A 27929-nucleotide genomic window follows, 5' to 3' on the forward strand; every position below is an offset into this window, starting at 1 on the left:
TTTTATTTATTTATTTTGTGAGAGTGGGCATGTTAGTTCCATTGTCCAAAAATGGACATTTTACTGCATTTTCAGTCCCTTGAATTTTCTCAGTGGTTTTAGTTGCCTCCTCACGTACTGACCTAAACAGTTTCACCTTGAGACAATCGCATGTTAGTACTGGATAAAGCAATCTCTGTTTGTAACGCATTTTGTGATCCTTCACAATGAACAGTACTATATCAAAAGATAACTTATTCTTTTTTCACTATATTAGTCTACAAAACAAATCAGGCAAACTCCTGCAGGTGTTATGTACTCCTGGGGGAATTCTGTGCCACTGTGCAATGCAGAATTTTGCAGAAATTAATGTTGTGCATGCAGAATTCCCCCCCGCCCCTTGACAAATGAGCTGCAGTGCTGCTGGCCACCGCTAGGGGACGCTGAACCTGGCAGAGGCCAGCTTACACATAGAAGACACTGCTGGGTGGTGGTGGGGGGAATAGAGAGTTCCTAGAAGCTGCATTTCCCAGCACACGCAGAGGGAAGGAGAAGGCAGCATGCAGGAAACTCCACACAAGCCTGGGACTCAGCATCAGGCTGTTTCTCCCTCTGGATCCATGGGCTCTGAGGGGAGGGGGTGGCTATCTGGGCTCTGGATGTCTGGGCTGAGATGGGCCCACAGCTGGGCTCTGAGGGATAGTGGGTGGGTGTCAAGGTGGGTGGGGTCCCATGGCTGAGCTCTAGGGGGAAGGGGAGAAGGGGAAAGGATATCTGGGCAAGGAGGGACCTCATAGCAGGTGTTGGGGGGGTATGGGGTTCAGGTGTATTGGCTGGTGGGGGCCTGCAACTGGGCCCTGGGAGAGAGGCGTTGTGGATGTCTGGCCACCTGGCTGGGCTTGGCGGGGGGTGGGGGTGCTAGAGAAACAGGAACTGGGTTGTCATAGGGGTTTCTTTAACTCTACTTCTGGGGGAATATTTGCGTGTGTCTGTATGATACAGACATACTGATACGTATTCTGAAATAAAATTTCCAAAATAATTGAAACTGGCATGATTATGTAGTGTTATTTTGACAAATAAAATTTGCAGAATTTTAAAATTGTGTGCCAAATTTTTAAATTTTGGTGCAGAATTCCCCCAGGAATAATCAGTTATAGGAATGAGGTCAAGTACTGATGAATGGCCAGCAGAAGGCGCAGGTGCACATAGTCCTACTGATCCCATCCACCTGCCTGTTTTCTGCAAATGGAAGTAGAAAGTAAGTCAGTTGGGTGATGTGATGACTTTTGCAGGCCAGGAAATGAGCTGTGGTATTAGACTGCCTGGTGTCTCAGCTCAAAGGCATCTCTATCTCTGGCTGAAAATCAGGGTTGAACAAAGGAGCAGCCTGAGAAAGAGGCACAATCAAGATGTTTGAAAAACTCCAGAATATGTAGTTCAGAACAGTCACATTCTGCAGTGCAAGGAGAGCAGGAATAGAAGGTAAGGAAGGATATGGAAGGAAGAGGATATGGATGGATTTCTGCTCTTCATGCTATCTGGCTTCTTCTAAGTCTCCGTAAAGTAAGTGCTGTTCATTTCTTACCAAGCAAACTCAGGTGTTCCCCTGTCAATTACTGAAAAACATTGCTGCATCTCCTGTATCAACTAGCTTTGTTCATAACCCTCTAAATATTGTACACAGAATGTTAGGCTGGCACTGCTGGAATGGCAAGATTCTCTGTGTGTTGGTCACGTTACTTAACAAATGCCCGTGTGTTAATCACTGGCCAATGCGGGCTATCAGCTTTGTGCAAATTAAGATTTGTACCCATTGGAGCATCTAGGCTTAAATGCACAGAGAGGTCCACTGACCTTGATAGTGTTTGGCATCTCATGAGTGGAACTTTGCAGCCCTGCAGTTGACACCATGTTAAGTACAGTGGGGGCTGTTTAATTTTCCTAGTGCCTGGTTTTCAGAAATGCTGAGTTTGGAATCCGTTGAAACTGGAGGCACAGCACCTGGGGTGGAGGGGCGGGAGAGAAGAAAAGTCAGGCCCCTGATTGTTTGGGGGTGAGCCACCTTCTTGTAGAAATCCCCAGGGTTACTGACCACACCACTGCAGTTGAGGTTGTTAGGGATAGAGAGACTGATCACAGAAATAACAGCATATATCTTGGACTTCAAACTGTGTGTAAATGGACTTGCTCTTATGGTGGAAAAAATTCCAAAGCAGGTGAATGATTCTAGTAATTACCAAACATCTGTCTAAAAGCACCTTCCTGGCGAACAGCACAACTCAGTATTTTGCAATCTGGCTTTCTATAAACGTAACAATGAGTATTCTCACCGGAACTGCTACCTTGTTGTTTCCAGCCCAATGTTTGCATCAGAAACCTCTCTAACAGTGCCTGGCTCCTGTTTTAAAAATAAATTCCGTTCAGCAGAAACAATTTTATTGTCTCAGTCAGCAGAAGGGAGGCACAAAATAACAATCAAATTTCTGAGTCTCAAGGTTTCAACCAGTTTTCCATGGTGTGAAGAGAAGGGTTCAAGATACAGGAAGCCAACCTAACATTTAAAGCCAAAGGTGTCTTCCTTTATTACTTCTATTTATTTGTTTGTACTTATTTTTAGTGTAAACAGAAGCACCTATGCTGTGATCAAATACAAGGCTTAAGCCACCAGGCACCTAATAAGCACTTGGTATTGGCCCTGCTCTGTGTGACAATCATTCAGAATTTCCCCATGGACTTCCAGGGGAGCAGAGTTAGGCCAGCATAAAAACCCCACCCTATGTGGAGCAGTAAGCATTGCAGTCGGAAGTGTTTGTTCTTCTGTGCCCTTAGCCCTGGCCATTCTGAGACTAACCTTCATAAATCCAGTGTGGCTCTTCAAAAACCCAAACACTCCCCCACCACACACCCGTTTAGCAAAAGCTGCCACTCAGAGCCTGCCCACCTCATGGTCTTCTGGTGCTGAACTGCTGGCTGTGAGCTTTTGTGCTCAGTTCATGTTTAAAAAGTTCTTCTAGGATCATTTGTGCTTTATCATTATTAGCCTCCCATGATACTGTCCTGGGCTGACTGCAGCTCTCATTGAAGTTTACCTCTATGGTTGCTTGTGCTGTTGTAGAAATCTTGATAAGAAGAAACAGTCTTTTTTTTTTTTTTTTTTTTTTTTCCAATAATGCCCCCTGCCCCGAATCCCTGAGAGCTGTGTCAGCCTGTCCAGCTGATGGTCTCTGGTGGTGCCCAGCATGGACCCTTCCTCTCTTTCTCCTCCTTAAATAAAAGCAAAAAGCTGAGCCAATATTTTGGGAGATTTTGTGGGCTCTTCTCTTTCAAGCTGTTATTTCTTAAATGTAGATTTATGTTCATTGATTTTATTTTTCACCAGAAGGGACCATTAGATTATCTGGTTTGACCTCCTATTTTACACATCCTATAGAATTTCTCTCATAGTGAACTTTATTTCATGTAATCTTGCAGCCTAGCTGGATGTAAGTCCTTGTACCACCACCAAAACAATCATAGGGGAGAAAAATTAACAGGAATGAACTATTTTCGTACTTGATTAGCACCTATCTTTGCATGATTTCCCCCCTAATTCTCATCGTGCCAGGGTCTTTCTGTACTGTGGACACATGCTAATAATGTAATTGCCTGATCAAAGCTGCTATGGCTTGTGAAGCTTGTCCTCTGTGCAGCACTGCTGTGTTTTTACCTTAGAGAACAGCTGCAGGGGCTTGGGTCAATAGCTTTATTGGCCGGGAGCTTAATTGGCACATTTCAAAGTCCATTTAAGGACTTGATCCTGCAAATCCTTAATTGTGCAACACGCCCTTATGCATGCAATGAGCCCCACTGACTTCCATGAGGTACTCGCAGGAGGAGAGACTCCTCATGTAAGTAATGGTAAGCAGAGTCAGCCATTACATTTTAAAATTCAGATGACCCTGATTCATAGTCCATAATGCCGACTCCAGCCTCCCAAAAGTGATTTATCTCAAAAATAATCATACTTTTGTCAACAGATGTAGGATTTCCCTCCCACTCCTCATTCCTGCCTTGTTCTTCTGTTTTTTCTTGAATTCATAGAATTTGAGGCCAGATGACAGCGTTACCTCATCATGAGTTCTGGGATCATTTTTTGTGGTTTGAGCGTTCTTACTGTTGTGATTTGTATTTTGTGGAATTACTGTACAAGGCTGTCTGGACACTTGATGGGCCTTGAGGAAATGTTAAAACCTGACTGAAAACTTTCAGGAAGAAAGCTGCCTATAATGTGAGCCTGGGGACTCGGCTCTCTGGTGCTACATAGACAGTAATGTTTACCTATTCACACTGGTACATTGATACTAAAGCAGGGATTGGGAACCGTTGGCACATGGCCTGTCATGGTAAGCCCCTGGTGGGCTGGGCCGGTTTGTTTACCTGGAGCATCCACAGGTTCAGCCAACCGCAGTTCCCACTGGCCGCAGTTCGCCGCTCCAGGACATTGGGGGCTGCGGGAAGCATCCGCCAGCACATCCCTCAACCCCTGCCGCTTCCCGCAGCTCCCATTGGCCTGGGACGGTGAAACTGCAGCCAGTGAGAGCTGCGATCAGCCAAACCTGTAGACGCTGCAGGTAAACAAACCTTCCTGGCCCGCCAGGGGCTTACTCTGATGGGCCACGTGCCAAAGGTTGCCGATCCCTGTACTAAAGCCTGTATCTGTATTATACGGTCCCAAAGCACTGGGCCTTCCAAAAACAGATGGGAGTAGATATAGGGTTAGCTCTGTGCAGCAAAAGCAGAATCTGTAAGTGTACTGTAGTGCATACCCTCCACTGTGTTTATGCTTTTGGACTGCAGCTATCCTTGGCAGCATTGCAAGTCTACTAAGGGGTGAAAAATATTCATGTGTGCATGACCAGGTGCCTGTCGATTTGAGTGTTAGCTTTGCTTGGCGGAACCCACACTCTCAGCCTGTGCTAGCTAAGGGAGCTGACCAAAATGAGTGCTTGTTCTGCAAATATCACATAAAAGAACTGTATCCTCGGAGATAAAGGCAGTATTGTCTAGTAAAAGCATCAAACAGAGAGTCAGAAAAGCCAGGTTCTCTTCTCGACTCTGGCACTAACTCGCTGTCTCTTTGGGCAAATCACTTAACCTCTGTCTCAGCTCTGCCATCTGTAAAACTTGGAATAATTCCTCTCTGGGTGTTGAACCTTCAGTCATTCACCTTTTCAAAGGATGGTGAGATTCTCAGGCGGCAAGTATTGTCCGAGTGCAGCACTCTGTTTATTTGGGCAAAGATTTGTCGAGCACGTTGGCTTGTACCTTCGGGCGTGTAAGCCAGCGAAGAGATGGGTCAGTCTACGGGACCTGTGCCTGCCTTCGGCTCCCATTTCTCAAGAGGCTTCCCCAGGCACGTGGCCTTCGATTGCTGAGGAAGAGTTGAGGGCCTCTGTTTCTGATGTGATGGGGCCGTAGATTGTGTTGCTTTGTTAGGAGGCCACTCCTGCAGCTGCTGAGAGCTCTCTGACTGTAAGCAAGGGGAGATGAGGGAGATCAGCACCTTCTAGGATTGGGCCTTAATTTCAGCGCATGGGGCTGACTCCAGGGCCTGCCGGGGGCTGACTGAAGCCAGGTAGCTGCCTGACTTGGTTTTCCTTTTCTAGGTACTTTAGTATTGGGCAGGGTGATGGGGCAGTTAGGAGGAGCACAAAGGGCCCGACAGCACGGCCAGGCTGGTTCTTTCCCCTCCAGGGATGCTGTTGGAGTTGTGCGCTTCTGCTCTGCCCAATCCAGACTGCGAGCGGTTTGTCTAAGTAGTGAATCTGCCTTTGTGCCACCTTGTCCGCTGAGGTGAGCAGCAGCTGTTTCATTGCCTGTCCTTACTTCACTGGCTTCTTTTCAGCATGGCAGCTGCAATGATGGGAGGTTGCCCTAAGTCATTCTCTTCCCACCCCCATCCTTCCATCTGCGTGGGGGTGGAAACCCCCGGCCCATTTTTCAACATGCCAGTAGAGGTTGGGGGGTGAGGAAGAGAATTTTGTGGATGCCACTGGCAGCTGGGGAACAACCGTGCTTTGCCACCTCCTCTGGGGAAGGTGGGATTCCGGAGAAGCCCTGGAGAATAGGACTCTCACCTTCTCCTAGTCCCTGGGCTCAGTGCCACATCCACCTTGGCAGTGTTGTCCTTGGGTTTATGCTGCCTGTTGGGTTGCCTAGGGCCCTGTGCCCACGTACTTGGCCTGCATGCATGGATATGGGAGGAGGGCCAGCTGCAGAGAAGCAGGCTTAGGCTAGATGTGACTTATTCTCCATAGGGCTATAGCACTTCAAGAGTCTCAAGTACCATTATCCCCTTTTTAAAGAGAGGGAGATCCAAGGCACATGGTGTAAGTGACCTTCCCGTGGTCCCCCAGTGAATCAGTGGCAGAGAGAACGCTGGTGACCTGGCTGCTGACACCCTGGCCTCTCCATGCTGCCTGGTGCTGCCTCCCGTGGTCAAAGGAGGAGAGAATAGGACAAGGAGGATTCACAGTCGTCTCAGAGCCCAGCACATTGTCCACATCTGTTTTTCTAAAGCTCCATTGGGTTGTTCTTTCCCTTTAACACGGGAACAGCTAAGGCAGGAGAGTTCCCCCTTCCCAAGAGATGATCTTTTTTTATAAAGAGGGAAGTGAGTGAAACCTCAAAGGCAGAAAGTGCATCATTTTCAACTCTGGTGTGACAAACACGCATGTGGCCTTGAAACTCCCACCTTTAGAACCACCTGTGAATTGTGCCCCACAGCGGAGCTTTATCCAGTCAGGCGCAGAGCTCCTTTCTGCACTGGAAGTGCTGCCTAATGGAGAACTTGGTTAGGTTCAAATATGGCTAATTCTTGCCATGTGGCTGGCACTGAACCAAATCTTACCCCATCCCTAGTCTGTGCTACAACTATGTAAAGTCCAGTGCTGGCCCCCCGTTCTCCACAGCTCCACGTTCTCCGCAGCTGTGAATCAGCAGAGTGACATTGTGTTGCTTAAGAACATAAGAATGGCCTCACTGGGTCAGACCAAAGTTCCCTCTAGCCCAGTGTCCTGTCTTCTGACAGTGGCCAATGCCGAGTGCCCCAGAGGGAATGAACAGAACAGGGAATCATCAAGTGATCCACCCCCTGTCACCCATTCCCAGCTTCTGGCAAACAGAGGCTAAGGACACCATCCCTGACCAGCCTGGCTCATAGCCATTGATGGACCTGTCCTCCAAGAATTTATCTAGTTCTTTTTTTTAACCCTGTTATAGTCTTGGCCTTCACAACATCCTCTGGCAAGGAATTCCACAGGTTGACTGTGCATTGTGTGAAAAAAATACTTCCTTTTGTTTGTTGCTGCCTATTAATTTCATTTGGTGACCCCTAGTTCTTGTGTTATGAAGAGGAGTAAATAACACTTCCTTATTTACTTTCTCCACACCAGTCATGATTTTATCGACCTCGATCATATCCCTCCTTAGCTGTCTCTTTTCCAAGCTGAAAAGTCCCAGTCTTATTAATCTCTCCTCATTCGGAAGCTGTTCCATACCCCTAATCATTTTTGTTTCCCTTTTCTGAACCTTTTCCAATTCCAATATATCTTTTTTGAGATGGGGCGACCACATCTGCAGGCAGTGTTCAAGATGTGGGCGTACCATGGATTTATAGAGAGGCAATATGATATTTTCTGTCTTCTTATCTATCCCTTACATCGACCGTCTTTCAGAAGCTGTCCCACAATGCCCTGCATTGACAGTACAATCGATACAAGCACTCCTGGGGAGGACGCGCACCACCGAAACAAGAAGCTAAGTGTAGACGTGGTCTAGAAATCCCTATGGACAATGGTCGTGGAAACCATGCAAGCACCCTGCTTACATGCATCATGCTTAGACACGGTTGCTAGTGCCCTTTCAGGGCCAGGCCCGTAGATGGTAAGAGGCAATTACAGATTCATGTCTCATGTCACAGGAAGTTTTGCTAACCCCTTGTGCTGTTGCACAGTTTGCTCTTTTCTGCAAAACCTTGCACTGCGGCGCACTCTCTTGTCTTGTTTCTCTTGCAGCACGTCGGATGCACTGGAGACCACAGTGAGCGCGCTTGGGGGGTTGGCGGGCCAGATGGAGGGGAGCTGTGGCTTTTTCGTTTTCTGGTCCTGTTGCAAGGAACACGCCTAGTGCGGGGGGCACAGGAAACTGATTGCCCCGATAGATGGAACTGGAGCCAACCCAGAGAGAGGATGTGACTACATGCCTGCTTGCATGCAGGAAAGCCTCAGCCTCCTGGGGACGGCATTGGAGTGCCTGTTAAAGGGGTCAGCAGCACTTCAGATTGTCACTGAGCTGGTCACGTGGCTGAGTCCCTATGTGCCTTGTTTAACACCTGGCTCCTACTCGAGTGGGTGGGCCATGTTCCAAGCCTGCTCGTGAACAGGGCTGTAAGGCAAAGGTCAGGCTGAAGCAGGATCTAAGATGGCTCTTCTCCCAGCCTGGCCCCTCCTCTCTCCTAGCCCTCTGGATGGGAGAACAGCCCACCCCCACCCCCCGCCATGTGATGAACGTCCCCAGTCCTCTCCCACTCGCTCCAGTAGCTTGGGCAGGAAGGGACAGCAGCTGAGACTTGCCCCCGGTGCACTGCCAGAAGCCTGGCTGTGTGCCATGGGAGGCGCCAGCACAACTGTGTAGAAGCACTCAGCCCCTCTGAAGGGGGCAGGTGAGAGCAGGGTACTGCTCAGTGTGGGTCTGTCTGCAGACTGGAGGTGGAGGTAGACGCAGTCACTGGTTTGCAGGCCTAAAGAGCTCCTGTGAGACATCTGGCAGCACCCAGGGGCGGCTCCAGGCCCCAGCACGCCAAGTGTGTGCTTGGGGTGGCATGCCGCGGGGGGGCGCTCTGCCGGTCGCCGGGAGGACGGCAGGCGGCTCCGGTGGACCTCTCGCAGGCATGCCTGCGGAGGGTCTGCTGGTCCTGCGGCTTCGGTGGAGGTCCACGGCTTCGGCAGAGCGCCCCCCGCGGCATGCCGCCGTGCTTGGGGTGGCGAAATGTCTAGAGCTGCCCCTGGCTGCACCCCAGCCCTGTAAGTCAGCAGTGCCCCAGTCGTGTGACTTTTGTTACAACCCAGGACAGACCTTGTGCTGGTTGGTGCCCTGCGCTGCCAGTGAGGACGGCTGGGGGCTGAAGCCCCAGTCTTGTCTCACTCCTCAGGCTAGCAGAGGCTGGGCAAGCTGCCACAGCCAGGGGAAATTAGCAGAGGCTGGGCCAGGAAAGGAATTTGTTTCCAGTACCAGATGTGATATGTGCAGGGGCTGAGAATCCAGCCAGCAGAGGCTGCGTCTTGTCTCTGCCTTTTCCAGGCAGAGGAACGGCTGGCCAGTCCTCTCCAAAAAAACCCATCCTGGTTATTGGGTCCCCTGGTCACAGACAGCATCTGAACCAGTCATTGGGGCCATACCTTGAGCACAGGATGTGGCTGGGCTCACACAGTGGTGACTTAGCGTGCATGGGAACTGGGAAAAGGCCGCACCAGGACAGCACTGGATTCTGAAATAACACACAGGGCAGGCTGAGGTTCAGAACCAGCTGCATGTCTACTGTAAAGGGTGGTGAGCCTGCAGCCCTGCTCTTTTGTCCCACAGTTTGTTCTCCCTTCCCTATAAGCCCCCTTCTGACCTCAGCAAGGATCAGATCTCACTGTAATATTCAAGGCCAGAGAGGGGCTTCTTTCTCCCTCCGATGCGACCTAGTCTTCAAGCCATAGGGCACACACAGAGCTGGTGTCCAAGATGCTGTGATGGCGTTAAACCAGTTTTAACTCCATGGGAGCAGGCACCATTGCATCTGCTTGCACCAGCTCTGAATCTGGGGGTTTGTTTGCCTACAGGACTCATGTCACTGGCAAGCTGCTGCTCTACAAAACTTAACTCCTTAAAGGCCTGAGCATGGGAGGGGAGAGTGTCTGCGGAGGCCACAGGATCAGGCCCCAAGGAGAACACCAGAGCCACTCCCACTGCACACAGCTGCTAAAGTAGGTCTGGTGGTTGGCTGGGCTGTGGGAGGCAGGCAGTGTGACTGACTGTGAAGCCCTCATGGTTTCCTGTGTGCTGACACAGAGCCTGTTTGCCTTCCCATTGTTACTCACCCCACAACTCGAGCCTGCTTCTGCGAGAGGCCGTGAAAATGTGTGGCAGCCGAGCTCTCTGACAGCGGGCACAGCATTTCCACTCGCCACCTCGTCCCTGGAGCCACAAGACCAGGGCCTCGATGTGCCGGCCAAAGTGGTGAGTGGGGAAGGAGTGATTGGGTGACCTGGATGCGTGAAGGAGTCTTGCACATAAGGCCAAGTCCAGCTGGGGCCAGGGCCTGTCTGGCCTGTCCACACAAGCCATATGTGCACGTTGGGGCACCTGGTTCCAGTGCCAGAGCAGCCCTTTCACATCCGAACGGGCTGACTGCATCTGCCATGTCCCCGGGAGGGGGCATGTGGCAGTGTGGTAGCTGGACTAGTGCAGGCAGGCTGTTAATGGCAGATTGTTTCTGTGATGTCCTGACAGGGTCCGGCAGCAGGCACACGAGGGTACGAGGACAGTGGGATTGCGGGGCAGGATAGGCGATGCAACCACCAGACCAAGGTCGAGTGCTCTGGGACTGGGAATGGGAACTCCAAGGATATTCCCCTTCCCATGCCAATACTTAATGCCAACCCAACTCTCCCTTGCAAATTTTTTTGCTACACTGAGGCTCCCAACCTCGCATGAACCCAATACCCAGCCTGGGGATTTCAGGCTTGGGGGCTGCCTCTCATTTTAGATTTAACAATGTGTTGAATCTTAACCTAAAGCTGGGCCCCATCCAGAGCCTCACGGCTGAAGCTCCCTGAATTTCAGGAGGATCTGACTCTCTGGAGCCTCGCCTCGCCTCAATGCTGTTATACCTTTAGTTTCGGATCAGAACCAGGAGGGGCTTGTTACCCACTGAGATCTCAGGTCCTGAACAGCCATTCTTGGGAGATTTGGAGGTAAGGAGAAATCTCATGAGAACAGATGATCTTGCAAAGTTTCCACCAGTGAGTACCAGAATGACTTGTGAGACAGAAGCACCATGGACCTTGAATCTCAGTCTGGATTCAGCCTGCAACTCCCATGCCTGCTTGAATGGAGAGCCGATGCCCTCTTCTTAGCCCTGCTCTGTGTAAATACTGACTCCATATTCGTTTCCAAACACATCACCCCTGTGCTTGCTCTGTTAAGAACTTGCTGATGGGCCAGAGTGAACCCCGCCCCCACTTTCTGATTCTGCTGCATTAGGTGGGTCAGAGTTCAAATGCCGTCTTATGCTCTGGGCCCCCATCTTTTTCTCTTGTTTTCCTTCCCTTCCTTTCTTCCAAGCAGGTACCATTACTCCAGCATCGAGCTGGCTCCAGGACAAAGTGCCACGGGTCCAGAATTCAGTGTTGTCATGCTCACTTGGGTCCAGTATCACTAGACCCCTGACTTATCATTGGAAACCTAGTATTGGCAGCCCCAAGCATTCAAAGAGCAGGTGTCTGGCCCCCAGAAATAATCAGAGTGGCTTAAAAATGACAAGATTTTGAAAAATAGTATATTTGGGGTCCTTTTCTTGGCCTTGTGCTGTTTGAGTCCTTAAGGAGCACCTGGGTCGTGTTCTTGAGCATCTCTAGGCAACCACATGGGCTAGGAACTTTTTCTTTTAAGTGGAAGCTGCAATTGACACCTAATAACGTGAGGCCCCCAGGAGCTGGGGCTTCAAGAAAAGCGCCACCTTGAGCCAGATTCGTGATAGAACGGTGAGAATTAGTGATGCCGGAATCCACCTGACTGGGCTGTGCCAGGAACGGCTGCGGGGGAATCTCCCATGGCTTGGTGCAAAGCAGCAGCAAGGAAGAGGGAGCCCTCTTGCTGAGCTGCAACTCTGCCTTCCAAGTGAAAAAAGGCCTCCATCCCCCAAAACACCTTTGCCTGGGAAATCACAGGAGCTCAGCCCGCTCTTCCTCAAAGGACATTTGAGAGAGAGTGCGTGCAAGATACAGCCCTGGAGCCCCAGAAACTCAGCAAGGAGGGAGATCGGTTTACTCCAGCCATTCAGCGTTTGTCTAGGAAAAGGGGAAATCAGGCCAGATCTGAAGGCAGTGGCTGCCCACAGGAATGCTGTGGCTGCTGCTTTTCTTCCTTATTGGCTCCCTCTGGTGGCAAATCGTATGGATTTCAGCAGTTCCAGTCTAGGAGACTTCATTGGCAGGGCAAGCTAGAAGCGGGTTGCCAGAGTGTAATTCGCGAGGCAGATCCTTTAGGTGGCTGTTGAGCAGTTGGCACCTACCTCCAGGGAGGGGCTGCGCACTGTGCTGGGGGTTGATCCGTTTTTGTTGGACTCCACATCTATGCTGTCAAGCTAAACTTCCTAACCACATTAGCTGCAGCAGGAGAGGTGCCGCTTTGGGAAGCAGAGTTAGGAGGAGCAGGAGATTGGCTGCAAGGATTGTGGCTTCCCATTCATGCTGGGAAGATGCTATTGTAGTTGCATTCAGCTAAAACCCTTCACCCAGGTGATGTGACCCATTGGGCCAATCGGTGCCTGAATCCTGGCCTGGGCTGCTGAACGGGTATACATTGCTGCAAGCTCAAGACATGCCAACCAACTGCTTGTTGTGATGCTCTGTGCTTGGGATAGACAGGAGGACAGGAGTTGCTGGGACCTGGCATCATGCTCAGTCTGTCAGACCTGGCTCTAAATGGACAACCTACCTAATTCTCAATTACTGAGGGACACTCTCCACTCATTGATATATTTTGCTTTCCACAACCAAATCTCTGTACAACTTCTCAGGAGTGATGTACCTGAGTATTTGGATTTTAATATCTAAACTGTATTGTTAAATCTATTCACCTAAATTTGAGTTATTGCTGATTATGTATGATGTGACTTTTAAAAACTGACTTATATTTGTGGATAATCTATGCACTCTTCCCAGATGTCCAGACACTCTTTTCCCAACCATGTATTCTATAATTTTTTTAACATTATCTTTAATAATATTTTTAAGCCTGGCACTATTACTTTCCTTGCTTGTGTGATCCCCTGCCTGAGATGGGGACATTAGATGGCATGCCCTCTGCATTCTCCTTAGGGTGCACTAATTAGCCATGTTCTCTTCCCACAGATCTCTGTGTGAAGTGGATTTCTGAAGTGGCTCCAGACCGTGGTGAAAGGATGGCTGGGCCCCATCTGCCCCCCTTCACTGCTGCCCTGGGACTGGCATCGCTTGGTGTCCTGGTCTTCCTCTCAGCCCTGTGTGCTGCCTGTAGAAGGTACATGGCTGAGCCTCCCTCTCACGGCGTAAACTGTGAGTCAGGGCAGAGCAAACCTCAGGAGTTTTGCATGGGTCATGAAAGGGTTAATTCATACATGAATCACCTCTGGCTTAGGAAGTGACAGTCTGTATGTCAGCCCCACCCCAACCCGCTGTCCCTCAAATGCAGCTAACCAACCATGGCGCCGTGCATGCTGGGGCATGGCTGATGCTGTGTGGATACTCACCTACCCCTGCAGCTCAGGAGTGTGAGGACCCCAGTGGCTGGATTTCAGTTGCCTGGGATGAAACCCCCAGCTGCAGACATGCAGCTAGATTCCAAAAGTTCCCACCCTCCTGCTTCACTTCTCTCCCCTCCACCCAGGGCTATCCCTGTCAGGTTTGTTCCCCAGGATCAAAGCAGGAACAAAGCTCCAATCCAGTGCTGCACTGGCTGCAAACACATGAGTCACAGGCTAGGGAGAGGCCTGTATCTCCCAAACTGGCTGCTGCTTCCAGACAACCCAAACCACAAGCCACAAAGCCCAGCCAGGCTCCCAGTTCCCAGAGCAACTCCCAGCCCTGCTGAGGGCGGGGATGGGATTAGAATCAGCCCTGTACTCTCAGCTATGACTGTGCCTCTCCCCATGCTTCTCTGATGCCTGGTCTCCAGGCCCCAGCGCTTCCCTGGCAGACCAGCTGCCCATTGCTGTCATAAAAAGGGGGCTGGACGTATCTGTCCCGGCTAAGTAAAGTGAGACCTGACTTAACCCTCCCACCAAGGGACCAGGAAAGATCTGTCTCCTTGCAGAGGCGGGGCTTGAACTAAAGGCCAGACAGGATTGTCCTGAGAAGGGCCTAGGGAGGCTTCGGACAAAGTGCTGCCCATTGGAGGTGGGGTTGGGCTGTTGCTCCTAGTGTCACCATGCCATGTGAGTGGGGTGTGGCTAATAGGACGAGTTGGCCCTTATGCCACCACAGAGATTCAGAGCAGGGAGGTTAGGGGAGCCTGAAATGCAAGGGGGAAGTGATCCCAGCTGGGCGGGAACCTGATCGCAGCTAAGCTCCCAGCAACACCCCTCCGCCACTTGGCAGCAGCATGAACCCAGGAAATCTGCCAGGGCCTGGAGGCACGTGTCAATCCCACCAGAGCCTCATGACGCACTTCCCATAGGCTGATGTGTAAGGAGGGCACAGCGCAGCTGCAGAGATGCCAGGCCCTTTGAATAGGGAGCCTTGAAGGTTCCATCAGGGTTAGATGCAACTGAGCATGTCGAAGGTCTTGTCAAGGTAAAGGGAGTGGGCAGGATTCCCATGTTGAGCGCAGCAGGAGCAGGCAGGGTGCCCTGCCGCACCAGGCTGCCAGAGAGCCCAGACATGCAGGGCAATGACTGCGCTACAGAGGGGAGGGGGGGCAAATGTCCGCTGCCCTCAGGAGAGCAATGCTGCAGGAGGCGCAGGGAGTCGGCTTGCCACCTCCCATAGTGTCCAGGCACTGGAAAGATACAGGGCAGGACAGTCACAGGGTGTATGGGCACAGTGGATCCAGAGTGGCAGGCACGCTCACAGCAGCGTGTGGGCATGGATGCAGAGTGGTGGGCAGGCTCCCGGGGCACAGGTGCAGCGAGGCGGGCACAAACCCGATGCACTGTGTTGTACAAGCTTAAGAGCTGTGCAGTGCCGACAGGATACGATGTCACGGGCATGCTGCAGCTGGTGCCCGCGCAGGCAGGATGTGGTGTGTTCGTCTGACTGATCCATGCAGCTGTACGATGCACTGAGTAGTCTCAGGAAGCAGAGAGCGCGCGCTGACGGTGCTCTCGTTAGGATCATTCCCTATATTCGATATATGCTCCTAACATCAGCATGACCACTGCACTAGGAAACGTGGCCTCAGATATAACCGTGATGGTATGGTGTAAGACCCTGGATACTGTACACCTGGATCTGCTGGGCTAGCTGGGAGAAGCAGATTCCTTGGGTAATTAGTATTCACCAGTGCTCCACAGAGACAATACGTTAATGCCGAGGCTTTAGAAAATGACCTATGGTTTTGGGTGCCCAACTAGAGAGCTCTCACTGGGGCCAGATTCCCTGGGGCAGGCTGCAAATGGGGCCTGTTGGAGGCCTCTCCACTTGGGCCCCCAGAAACGCTGATCACATTTGACAATGTTGCCCTCCAGGCCACAGGAGAGCTCTTCTCACGCGGTGCTTGCAGGCATCTCTTTTGCCACCATCCAACCTTTGGCTTAATCCCTCTCCTTGCAGGAAAGCTAGGAAGAAGGTGGTCCCACCAGATGGGGTGAAGCTGGTAGATGTGGTAAGTGCACACGTTGGCTAGATAAGCTTATGGCCCCAAAGTCACGCAACAGCCAGCAGGAGCTGGCCTCGGGGGAGCCTGGCAGCACTGCCTGAGGAAAGGTGCGGGACAATCATCTCCTGGACAGCAGCTGTTGCAGGAAAAGCTCTAGAAATGAGCTGTCTTAGAGCCTCATCCTGCACTGAGCATCTCCTCCTGGCTCTGTGGGAATTGGGGGTGCTCAGCCCCTAGCTAGGACTGTCTGGAAGATGCTGGGGAAGAGCAATTGAGGTAGAAGGTGGAGTGAATCTTCTCTGCCTGGAGTGAGCAGCCTGTGGGAAGGGGAATCCTTGGGACGGCCTGTAGAAAGGTGACTGTGATACTGCTCTGGGAGAGACCAGCTGAGCCGGGAGCCAGGTTCTAGCCAAAGCAGCATATTTTGGTGTCCAGAGATGCACTGGAAAACTCGGTTAATTTGTTCAGAGGCAATAATTCAAAAACACGAGCAGCAGGGGGCTGGAGTGCTTGTTAAACAGCAGAGACCAGCCTCCACCCAGCGTATTATGTGACAGGGAGAGGGCGCGGAGCCCGAGCTATTGCTGGATGGTGCATAGATCAGGGGGTAAAGTTCACCAGCACTGCACTAGGCGGCTGGAGCAGGCTTGCTGGGTGGAGGGCAGTGCAGCCTGGCTGTAGAGCACGGTGCCCCCTCTTCCATTGTGAGGGATCCCAAAAAATGGGTGCAGGGTTGGCAAATGCAAAGTACTGCACATTGGAAAACATCATCCCAGCTACACATACAAAATGCTGGGTCTAAATGAGATCTTGGAGTCATCATGCATAGTTCTCTGCAAACGTCTGCTCGATGGGCAGCGGCAGTCAAAAAAGCGAACAGAACATTAGGAACCATTAGGAAAGGGACAGATAATAAGGCAGAAAATATCACAATGGCATGATATAAATTTGTGGCACCCCTACCCCTCGAATGCTACCTGCAGTTCTGGGCTCCCCATCTAAAAACGATCTATTAGAATTGGAGAAAAGGCAGAGAAGGGCAACAAAACCGATTAGGGGTGTGAATCAGCTTCCATATGAGGAGAGATTGAAAAGATGGGGACTGTTCAGCTTGGAAAAGAGATGACTGAGGGGAGACATAATCAAGGTCTATACGATCATGAATGGTGTGGAGAAAATGTGCAAAGAAGGGTTGTTTACCCCTTCACATAAGACAAGAGCTGGGGTCACCTAATGAAATTAATAGGCAGCAGGTTTAATACAAGCAAAAGGAAGTACTTCACCACACAGCACACAGTTAACCTGTGGAACTCATTGCCAGGGGATGTTGTGAAGGATAAAAGTATAACTGGGTTCAAAAAAGAATTTGATAAATTGATGGAGGATAGGCCCATTGATGGCTATCAGCAAAGATGGTCAAGGATGCAGCCCCATGCTCTGGGTGTCCCTAAGCCTCTGACTGCCAGAAGCTGGGGCTGGATGACAGGGGATGGATCACTCTGTAAATTGCCCTGTTCTGTTCATTCCCTTTGAAGTAGCTGGCACCAGCCACTGTCGGAAGTCAGGATACTGGGCTAGATGGACCATTGGTCTGACCCAGTGTGGCCGTTCTTATGAGTCTCACCGGTGTTGTCACGGAGTCCCTGGGCGATGCTCTGGAACTGCTCCCCACTAAGCCAGTCAGGACTTTGGGGAGCCTCCTCTCCCTTGGAACAGACTTGTTCAGGGCAAGAAGCTCACACGTCTTCACCTCCTGGGTCTCTCCTTGGAGCGTTCAGCATCCTCTGCCCCTTCGTGTGCTTCCCACAGCGAGCCCACCCAGGCGGGGTCCTGGGGAAGCCACAGGGTTCTGCACCCCCACTTTGCAGTCAGACGTGACTCTCAGCCAGCAAAACAGAGGTTTATTCGATGACAGGAACAGGGTCTAAAACAGAGCTTGTAGATACAGCGAACCAGACCCCTCGGCCGGGTCCATTCTGGGGGGCAGTGAGCCAGACCCCTAGGTCTGCACTTCACTCCTTATCCCCAGGTAGCTCCAGACTAACCAACCCCTCCAGCCCCTCCTCTCTGCTCAGCTCCTTTCCCGGGCCAGGAGGTCACCTGATCCCTTTGTCTCCAACACCTTCAGCTGGCACCTTTGCAGAGGAGGGGCCCAGGCCATCAGTTGCTAGGAGACAGAGTGCCAGGCATTTAGGTGCACTGGCCCTTTGCTCTGCAGCAATCACACACCCTTATCCCACCACCTAGATACTTAAGAACTGCATAGGGGACACTGAGGCACCAACACAGTGTTCAGAGCAAACATTAAGAACAGTCCCAGTTCGTCACAATGGACCATTGGTCTGACCCAGTGTGGCCGTTCTTATGGTTCTTATGAGTCTCATCGGTGTGTCTCCTCCTTTCTTTGCAGTCGTTGCTGAGGCAGATGCAGCTCCAATCACTCAGTAAATCTGACACCAAACTGCATGAGCTCCACAGGGTGAAGTGCACTGCCGAGCGTGAGTGGCTGTAAAATTCTACAGTAGCTGGAGCTGAGGTGCAGAGAGATCCGGCGGCTCTGCGGCTGGGAGTGCACCAATGCGAAGGGAGATACTATCTGTGTCCACAGGGCAGCGCAGCCTTCCGGCTGCAGGGATAGGGTGGTAGGGCCGCGTTGCCTGTTACTGGATGGCTGGTGTATTCCTGCGATCACACGTGTCGCATGCAAGTCCTCCTCGTTAGCATGAGCAATGACACTTGCTGCACACTGTGAATCAGCTTCCCAGTGAAGGGGGATTGGCAAGGGCAGGGTATTATCATCACTTATCTTTCTAACTCTGCTTGGTGAGTCCATTGAAAGAGCCAGCCAGTGTCCCCTACAAGAGCTGGCTGGCTCCAGCGCGGACTCCTCACGCACCTTCTCTTCTCTTCCAGACCAAAGACCAGCCAGCGTGGATTTCCTTTACCCATCAGGGTCTTTGGGGAATGGAGAAGGAGCTGTGCATAGCTCGAGCTTCAGCATCCTGCTGCACCGAGAGCTGCCTCAGATCCCCCATTGCAACCCTTTGGCTGATGCCCTGAGTCCTGACCAGACCTACTCAAACCTGTCCTTCTTAGCCCCACTAAAACCGGCCCCGGAGGCGCTGTACGAGTGTGCGGCCATGACTCAGGAAGAGCCTCAGCCAATGCCTGTCTTGGGAACCCCTCTAAGCGAGGAGGACAAGGCAGTGACGGCTGAGTACGCCTGTGTCCGCAAGGTGAAGAAGAATTTCCAGCCAGAGCTCCAGGATGAGACACAGGGCGAATCCTCCGTGGGACCCGCAGACCCAGAAGCCTGGGATGGAGCTGCCTGTAACCCAGCAGCGGTGAAGGTACTGTAACATCCATCACCTCCTCCCACACTGAGCCCCACAGCGCTGGGGGACGGGAGACGGGCAGTGTCGGTGCTGGGTGGGTAGGAAGATGCTGCCTAGTCCTGAACTTGGCTTGCCATTATCCAGGGGGTCACATTGTTCTTTATTTGTGAGGATTCAGGTGGCCGGGGAGATCTGTGGAAATGGTTACACATCCCACCAGCCTCCTGAATGGCAGCAGAAAGGGTCTATCTATTATCGATAGCACCGAGAGGGGCCATTGTGCTGGGGGCTGCAGAAACACAGAGCACCAGGACTGACAAGGCCCAAAGAGCTCAGTGCTTTGTTCTCCGGCCCCTGTTCTACAGGAAGTTCAGGGTAAATGATCTCGCCTTAAACTCTATGAATCTACTGAGTTATTCATTATTTGTCAGCCCCTTCCATTTGAAATGTTTCAGTTATCCAACCAGGGAGCAGAAATGGTAGCATGTGACTTTAGCAGCCAACCACTCGCCATGAATAGTGACTAGTGAAAGCAAACAGTGTGGGAACAGCCCAGAGTTTGAGGATATTCATCCAAACTCATCACCTCTAGTGAAGGAGGTGGGAATTGACTTGCAAGCCCCCGATCATGGAAACTGGGTCCCTCCTGTGGACGGGGGGAACAGAACTTGAACGCAAGAAGGAAGCCAGAAGCTTGGGATAATTTTTAAGCTTTCAGAAAGTTCTAAGTGGAACTAGAGCAGGAGGCCCCAGAAGCGTAAATATTGTGCCTGTGAAAGGCCCAAGTGTTGGGAATTGCGTGCAGTAAATGCACGTGCAGATGTACATGCAGTACTGAAAATGTGGGCCTTGATTTCTTTCCCCCTTCTTTCCCGCTGCCTCCCCTCGCCGACTGAAGAACACACGTAACCAGTGTTTGTTTCCTTCTGGGGGGGTCTGGGTGCAGATTAGCTGCAAGATGACCCGTGGAAGGTTTCCTTACAGGAAGATTCCAGGTCCACCTCAAACAAAGCTTGATTGGGCTGGTGCTGATGCCTATCGGTCTAAGGTTCTACGTCTATTAAATCCTCTGCTCCTAGGTGTGCCACCCTCCCAGCTGTACTGGTGAGCTGACCTGCCTTACCCACACATCAGAAGGAGAGGAGGGGATTTGGATTAGGCTGGATTTTGCCTGTGCTTCTGGGAGGGAGGAGAACAGTTTATCCTGTCCTCGCTGTTGTAACCGGGCATCTGCCGGGCTGATGAGTAGCTTATCAGCTGAGTTCAGGAGCCCATGAGCTTGCAGGGGATCAACTGTGCAGCAGGGTTCAAGAGTTCACCACAATCCCTAAGGCAGATCTCACCTTGGGGGATCACTGGGGCATCAGGCAGATCAGTCAGGGCCTTATCCAAAGGCCATGGGAGGAAACAGGAGGCTTTGCTTTGCTTTAGGTAACCTGTGGCTCAGGCCCTCAGGTGGCTGAGGGGGATACACAATTGATCTGGGAGAGCGAGACCCATTGGAATGACCCAGGGAAAACACTTCCCTTAAACGTGCACATGTCTGCATGTGTACGTAGCCCATAGAACTGATGAAAATCTTTCTGATAAAAGGTTGCGGGGGGAGTTTGGTGAAAGTGTCTTTTCAGCAAAATAAAACTTTTTGCCAAAAAAAAAAAAATTTTTTTGGTCAAAAATATTCAGCCAACCATTCTGAGCTGTGCGTATGTGTTTTAGTGGGTGAAATCCCAGCCTCTTCCCCCTTGGTTTTATTCCTCCCCCAAACGTTTTCCGTGGGAAAACTGGGGGGGGAGGGATGGTTTTTATCCACAGAAAATTGCCAGTCTTTTCACCAATAAACACACACCGTGGGAAATTTCAATTAAATGAACAAACATTTTGTTTCTATCGATATTTTTGTGAACTATATTTGCCCTTTTTAACAAATACCAGCTCTGAGTGGGTGGGCGTAAGCTTGATTGAGTCAAAGTGCTGGATGCAGACTTGGCTGTAGTGACAGGCACTCATCCCAGGAGCGCCCCCTGGCAGCCCAGTGTGGAACCACACTTATGTCTGCCTCAGTTTCCCCTAGTAAACTTTCAGTACGTTCAATGAGACTTGTATATAGTGAAAAGTGCTCCTTCAGGGGCCTGGTTTATTAAGCATGGCACGTAAATAAGCCATCTCCTTCTGCTCTAAGTGTCCAGGCTTCTCCACTGCCTGAGCTCTGCAACCTCTCGTCTGTACAACTGAAGTCTTTGTCTTTCTCCTCTGGAGCGTTCTCTCTTTGCCTTTTGGGGGGATCTGAGCAGATGCCTCTGCTCTCCAGGGTGGCACCACTGGGAGTAGCTTCTCTCTCCCCTGGAGCTTCCTCTGTCCTGGGGCCTCCTGACTGAGTGCTCATAACCCTTTATACAGCCCAGTGTTGGGACTGGGACAGTTTGATCTAGTGGTCAGAGCCAGAGTCTAAGCTGTGGGTCAGAGCTGGAATCAGGGAGCAGTAGCCACTTGAGAAATCTCTCAGTTGCTTGGACAACTCCCTGTACCGCCTCCTGACTTAAATAGTATGGTGGAGCCAATCATCATCCCCAGTCTGGATTCTTGTGCATAGTGCCTGTGGGCTGGGTTCGAGTTCTGCTAGATCCTCACTTCCAGCTGTTCTGGGGGAAGGCTGCCTGGCACCTGTGAGCCCTTGCACCCCAGAGTTCCTTAACTAACTGCAGCTCAGCGACTTGTCCAATTAACTATGCACGGGTGAAACTGGGTTGGCTTGTTCTCCCTAGTGGAGCCGGTCACAGGGAGACTGCCCAGCTGGGTCCTCAGAAGCCAGTCCCTGGGACCGAGGCAAATCTATTCCCTTCAGTAGGTTTGTCTCCCATTTACACAAGGTCTGAAGTTTTGCAGAGGGTGATCCCTGCAAAGACAGCCAGGGCAGGTGTAAGCCAGGATAACACTGGTGACTTTCGTGGAGTGGCAGGTGCTTCAAGCAGAGCAGAATTTGCCCTGTTCCTGTTTTTATGACGAGGGTTCCCCTAGCAGGGCTGCACATATCAGATATGCAAGAGGCCTTTCTCCAGCCTTGCCCAATTCCCTCCTCCTTCCTTATGTTCTCAGATCACAGGCACCATCTGGATAATGCTCCTTCCCCTTGGTGAGTTTGGGCGATGGCCGAGGACCTGGCCATGGCTCCGCTGAGAGCTGCCAGCAGAGGGTACAGCCAGCAGCCTGGCAGGAAGAAGACAGGAAGATTGTTTCCACTGCAGACTATGGTGGAACTGTGGGAAGCTAGTGAGCTCTGGGCAATGACACAAGCAGGGACCAGTTTGGACTTTTACCCCCAAGGAACTAAGAACTCAGGAATTCTGGAGTCGCAGGATTTTAAGTCTCTCATGCAGCCTGCGAGTGGGGCCAGTGGGTAAAGGTGGCTTCTCTGCAGGAGGAGGAGAGAGGGAGGGAGGCCGGCTTGGTTCAGTGTGCAAGAGGCCAGACCGTGGTCCAAACAGGAGGAACCAAGCCCCTAAGCATGTCAAGGCAGAGGGAATTCAGCAGCAGATTGCCAGTCCTTCTGCCTCCGCACTGGGTTATTTTTAAAATTCCTCCTGTCTCGCCAGCTTTTTGGCTCCAGCGTGCGACGGGACTATTGCTGGCTGGTCTGTGGCAGCATCTCCAGCCGGCCCTAGTGAGGATTGTGCATTTACAGGGACCAGAAGGCAGAAGAGCATTAACAGCTTCAGAGAAAGCAAAAGGCTGATTGTTACCATCCCAAGCCCCAGCAGCGGGGGCGGTGGCGGGATGAGAGTGCCAGCAACATCTCCTCCTCTATCTCCCGCGGGAGCATCCGGAGCCAGTGACGTTCGCTGCCCGAGCCCCGGGCTAAATAACAATATAAACCGCAGCTCCCACTCCCTGGCTTTTGGGGCCAGAGGTGCCTGGGCAGACACTCTGGGCATGTCCGCACTGCAGCTGAGAGCTGGGTAGACAGACTGCCGGTGGCGGGGGTGATACTGAGCACTAGTAACTAGCCATGTGGGCGCTTCGGCAGTGGCATGGGCTAGCCATGCGAGTTTGCACCAAGGGGGGAGCTTCGGGTGTCTACTCTGAGCCTCGGCCCCCCAGCTCTTTGTAGTGTGCTAGCACATGGCGGTCGACCCAGGCTGGGATGTGCGTTCCCAGCTGCAGCACAGCCTTCCTTTGGCCATGCCACACTGGGGGAACTGTGCCAGGAGGGGCCTGTTCTGCTGGTGCAGTAGCTCGCTGGGGCCTGGGCAGATGCTGAACTTGTAGGGGTGGCATGCAGGTGGCGTTTGAAGGTGTAACGCACCATCGTGTGCATTCCTACACCCACCCACCGTGCAGCTCTAGGCCGGGCCGCACATGCAAGGATCCCCCCCAATGGCAGCAGAGTTCCTCCCTGCTCAGACCCTCTGTCCCAAAGACCCTGCCCCATCAGAAAAATGCCTCCCCAAAGCGAGACCGAAGCCAGATGTGGGCTGAGCTGCTGCCCAATTGGGGGGGGGGCGGGTTCCGCAGCCACCAGGCCTCCACCGAGGATGCTGCGGTGACCTGCCTGGAGAGCCATGTGCCAAAGTCTCATTGCTAGAACCCGTCAGGCTGGAGTGCAGAGAGCCCCCATGCCATTGTGCTACTGCAAAGCACTTGCCACTGACCACAGCTTGGCAGAGGATGTTCCAGGACCTCGTTTTTTTGTGCTATAATTTACTCTCTTTGCTGTTACGTCATCCCCACCCCATTCGTCTCATCTCCCTGTTGCACGTCGCTCTCTTGCTCTAACCTGGATCATGGCCTTCTATGGGCAGGGACTGTCTTTCTAGTGTGCGTCTGTGCAGCAGCTAGCACTGTTGGGCCCTGGTCCCTGAGGGGAGCTGCCGGACCCTCCTGCAGTAGAGGAATATGAATAATCCCAAGAGGCAGGTGAGGACGATGGATCCCTCTAGGATCTGAGCTTTGTGGGTTTGCCCACAGAGTAAGAGGAAGATAGTGAAAGGAGAAGGGAGTTGTTCGCTGAGTTCAGACCCTGAAAACCTCACCGGTAGGTGGTGTCCTAATGGGAAAACCAGGAGTCTTCCTAGGAGGATCTGTGATGGGCACTGAGCAGCACTGGGCACTTTGTCCAGGGATTTGTATCGGGAGCTGAGTCAGTCCATCACCACTGCTAAAGGCTTCTCGGAGGCTCCTTGTGTTACTCGTGGATCAGATGTCTCCCCAGAGGGAAGGGTGGGAGGCAAATCAAAGGAAGTGAATTATTCCCAGGATCATCCCAGGTAGGAACAGAGCGACTGAAACGGCTGCCCAGCATTCCCTGTAACACATCTGGACTGGGCCTAATGGGGGGGGCATCTTCCCCCATCTCTGCTGCCTCACTACAGGTGTCCCGGGGAGCTGGGCACGCCTTCCCCTGAATTAGTCCCAGGCTGTCGCCCTCAGGTTAATGCGCCTTAACACAATACCTCCTCACAGGGGTCAGGGGCTGATGACTTAGGAAGTGCTTTGGGCCGCTGGCAGGTCGGGTAGAAGTAGCACCTCTTTGAAATCCGGGTCTTAGGGTGAAATCAGGCCTGGCATAATGGGCACAGCTCAGCTGCACCAGGGTTGAATTTGGCCTGTTAAATCTAGATCAGTCATTCTCAACCTTTTCTGTATCATGGCTCCATTACCCCCGGTCTAGACTGACCTTTGCTGGGTAAATGCCTAGATGCCCTTAATTCTGTTGGTGGGATGGGGTGACTTTATAAAGGAAGAGTGCAGAGCGTGAGTCACAGGCAGGGATACATGGGCGGGTTTCGTTGTCCCGCTGCTGTACAGGAATTCCCAGTAACCACAAGTATTCTTTTGTAGGTAGAAGAAATGTACTCGACTGTGTGCAAAGCTGGCAAGAAGAAGAAACACGAAGGCTCTGCTCTGTCCCTGTCTGAAGGAATGGACACTGGGGAGACAGGCCAAGGAGAACAGGGGTGGCCAGCTGCCCATCTCAGAGATGTCAGGGCAGGGTATCAGTCCACGCCGGGTCGAGTCTCACTCACTGAGCCCTGCTATGAGTCGATCAGTGATGGATCCTGGACTGAGCATGGCAGGAACCCAGTCCCAGAACCGGCCTACGAGGCAGTAGATGTCAACTGGAAAAAGCCCAAGAGAAGGGACAAGTCTACCAAGAACTGCCCTGCCGAGAACTTGTATGAAAGCATCAGTGAAATGTGGGAAGGGGACTCCAGGAACACAGCTACTCTGGCGGCTCCCAATGGGTTGGAGACATACGTAACAGACTTATAACCCCTTATGTCTAGCTGCCCCCTTCCTGGGAAGGTCTGTGCTCCTCCACTGAGACCTCCAGCTGTCTCAGGTCTCAGCCACATGGCGAGGCACAACAAGAACATCCAACACCACAACAGTAAATACTAAAAACATCAACCCGCTCTAACCCCTCCTGTCTCAGGCCAGCCTGTCGCTAACAGGAGTTAAACTTTCCCTGCGGGCCGGGTATCCTAGTGCTCCTTCTGCAGAATGCCTCATACCTTCCTCTGAAGCAGCTGGTGCTGGGTGCTGTCCGAGGCAGTTCACTGGACTCGGTGGACCTAGGGTGGCCTGAACTACAGGCAAAAGAATTGAGTAATTCTAATGGGTTTGGCATTGGTTGGGGGTTGTGCCCATTCTAGGTCAGGTGCCTCTCTTCCCTAAGTCTTTATGCAGGGTCCAGTGAAGCTGGGCACAGAAACCTAGGTAAGGAAAGGGGCAGCTGAGTTATAAAGAGGAATCTCCCATATGTATTTCAATCCTGTTCTGAATTTCTGCATCTGTCCTAGCCAGCAGGCTAACAGTGCAGTAACTGAGATGCCCAGAAACAGGATGGTTTTTATTGCCTGAGAATGCACATTTCACGGGATAACGGTGCCTGTTTCTTCCTGTTGAGATGGTGAGGGTTTCCTGTCTGGGGCCTTGGAGCTCTGATTTTCAGCCTGAGCTGCCCAGGGCTGTAGCAGCTCAGGGGTAGCAAAACAAGGCAAACCTTGGCCAGATTTTGGAGTCAGGCTGGAGGACGCAGGCCACAGTTTCTGGAGGGGCAAAAGGAGAGGGCTGGAAACTGAGGCAGTGCAGGGGATGGATGGAGCACACCAATTGGGGCTGACTGCATAGCAGGTAGAGCCGATTTGAAGGCAAAAAGCCTTGTGCTCAGTGGAGGGCCTGAGGGCAAGAGGAGAAAGGTGACTCGAAGCCGCCTGTCCACCTCCTCCATCCTTGGGCTGAGCAGGGCCCTTTGAGCCCCGAGCAAAAACAGTACCAGTAGGAACGGCCCTCTAGATCCTGTTATGCTGCCCAGGGTCTGCCACTTGGCCACAGTTCTCAGCCTCCTGTCAGCCTTCTGTGGTGGTGGCTGAGAACTGGCTTTGCCCTTCATACACCAGCCTGGGATTCTCCAGGGTCAGGGGAGTCCCCGGGTGCCCAGTTTAGGTGCACTGCTTGTTCCGCGGGTGCCATGCATGCCAGCCAGAGGGGTGAGCGTCTGGCCCAGAATGCCCGTGTGCTAAGCATGGGACTTATCGGAGGGGCCCCACTAACTGATTACATGGAGTAACTGTCTCCTCTAGTGCTTGGAATATTAAAGAGGCCGGAGACAAATTAGCAAACTAAGATCAGTTTATTAAGAGGGAGAATTTCTGCAGAACTGCAGAAGGCTAACTCCTGCCCTGTCTGGATCTAGGAATTTCCTCTCGTTGCTGACCGATGTGTTAACCCAAGGAACCCTTGTGGGCTGACAACACCCTGAGGACCCCAGAAACTGATGCTTGCTGCTTGGGGAAACTGGGGCTGTGCTCAAATTAACCCTTTCACGGTGGGGACACACACACTACATCTGCCCTGCCTTAGGCTGGGTCTACGCTCAAATCGACCCAGCTGTGTAGCTCAGAGTGTGAAAGATCCACATCCCTTCTCAACGTAGTAAAACCACCCCTGCTGCTGGTGTGGCCAGCGCTAGGTCAGGGGAAGGGTTCTTCCATCCACCACTCGGGGCAGTGGATTAACTTCGCTGATGGGAGAACCCCTCCCGCCGCTGTCGCGAGCGTCTACGCAGAAGCATTTCCAGTGTAGAGAAAACCACAGTCCAGCAAAGGAGGAGAGAATTCAGGACTCTGCCCCTAGGTGCCTCAGAAATGGTACTGCTACCCAGAAAGCAAGTCTGGCCTCATCTCCACTGGGATGCCAGCCAGTGGTGCCGCTGCACTAATGCAGGGCTCTGTTTGGCCCACTGGCACGGTTAGCCGCAAGTAAACTGTTCAAATCATGCAGCGCCAGGGACAGAGGTACCTGGGAGTTTCCACCAGTGGCTGAAATCCCAGCATCAACAGACTGGGTTCAGGAGGGCTTGATTAGCTGCGCTGTTCAAAATGGGTGCCTGTGTAGATCGTTTCTGGGTAACGTATTACCCTTTTAAAGCCCTTCCCCGTAACAGAAATCATGTGGCGCAAACCTCCATGCACTGCTTTGATAGTTTAGACGGTAACTTTGGGAGGCAGTGTTGCCTGGTGAGAAGAGCACTCAAGTGGGACTCAGAGGAGATGTGGGTTCTATTCCTGGCTCTTCCACTGGCCTGCTGGGTGCCTATGGGCAAGTCACTTTGCTGATCTGTGCCTCAGTTTCCCCATCTGTAAAATGGGGGTAATGATATGATTTCCTTTGTAAAGTGCTTTGAGATCTACTACTGATAAGATTCAGGGATTAGTGTTTTCCTTCTAGATGTCTCCTGCTGGCTGTTTGAAGGTCAGGACGCCTGCAGCCCCCTGCAGTTTCCTATCACTATAATAACCCAATAATATCATTAAAGGGCTGGGAGTATTTTTATACTGGAGCAAACATCTTTTTAAACTTTCACCTAAAGAACAGGCTTAGGATTGGATTTTGGTTTGAGGTATTTTTTTCCTGACACATGGTAACACACAAACCAAACCCACCCAACACAGACTTTACTGTGCTGTCCACTAGGACGGCGTCAGGGTTAAAATAAACACAGGAGCTACA

At 51.8% G+C, this 27929-nt stretch overlaps 1 protein-coding gene across 3 annotated transcripts; it reads left to right on the forward strand.

Moving 5' to 3' along the window:
- The first annotated feature begins 316 nt into the window (after positions 1 to 316).
- LIME1 (Lck interacting transmembrane adaptor 1) lies at positions 317 to 27929 on the forward strand. Of its 3 annotated transcripts, none has more exons than XM_032766355.2 (6): positions 317 to 1545; positions 13143 to 13290; positions 15540 to 15591; positions 17996 to 18083; positions 18499 to 18935; positions 24756 to 27929. In XM_032766355.2, exons 2-6 carry the CDS (start codon positions 13193 to 13195, stop codon positions 25185 to 25187), a joined length of 1107 nt encoding a protein of 368 aa, XP_032622246.1. In that variant the 5' UTR covers positions 317 to 1545; positions 13143 to 13192; the 3' UTR covers positions 25188 to 27929. The 3 variants fall into 3 exon arrangements, with proteins under 3 accessions (XP_032622246.1, XP_032622247.1, XP_032622245.1); XM_032766356.2 differs by having other exon boundaries at positions 317 to 1464; XM_032766354.2 differs by lacking the exon at positions 317 to 1545 and adding an exon at positions 9974 to 10245.

Source organism: Chelonoidis abingdonii, chromosome 14 (genome assembly GCF_003597395.2).
Source record: "Chelonoidis abingdonii isolate Lonesome George chromosome 14, CheloAbing_2.0, whole genome shotgun sequence".
NCBI classification, from domain to species: Eukaryota; Metazoa; Chordata; order Testudines; family Testudinidae; genus Chelonoidis; species Chelonoidis abingdonii.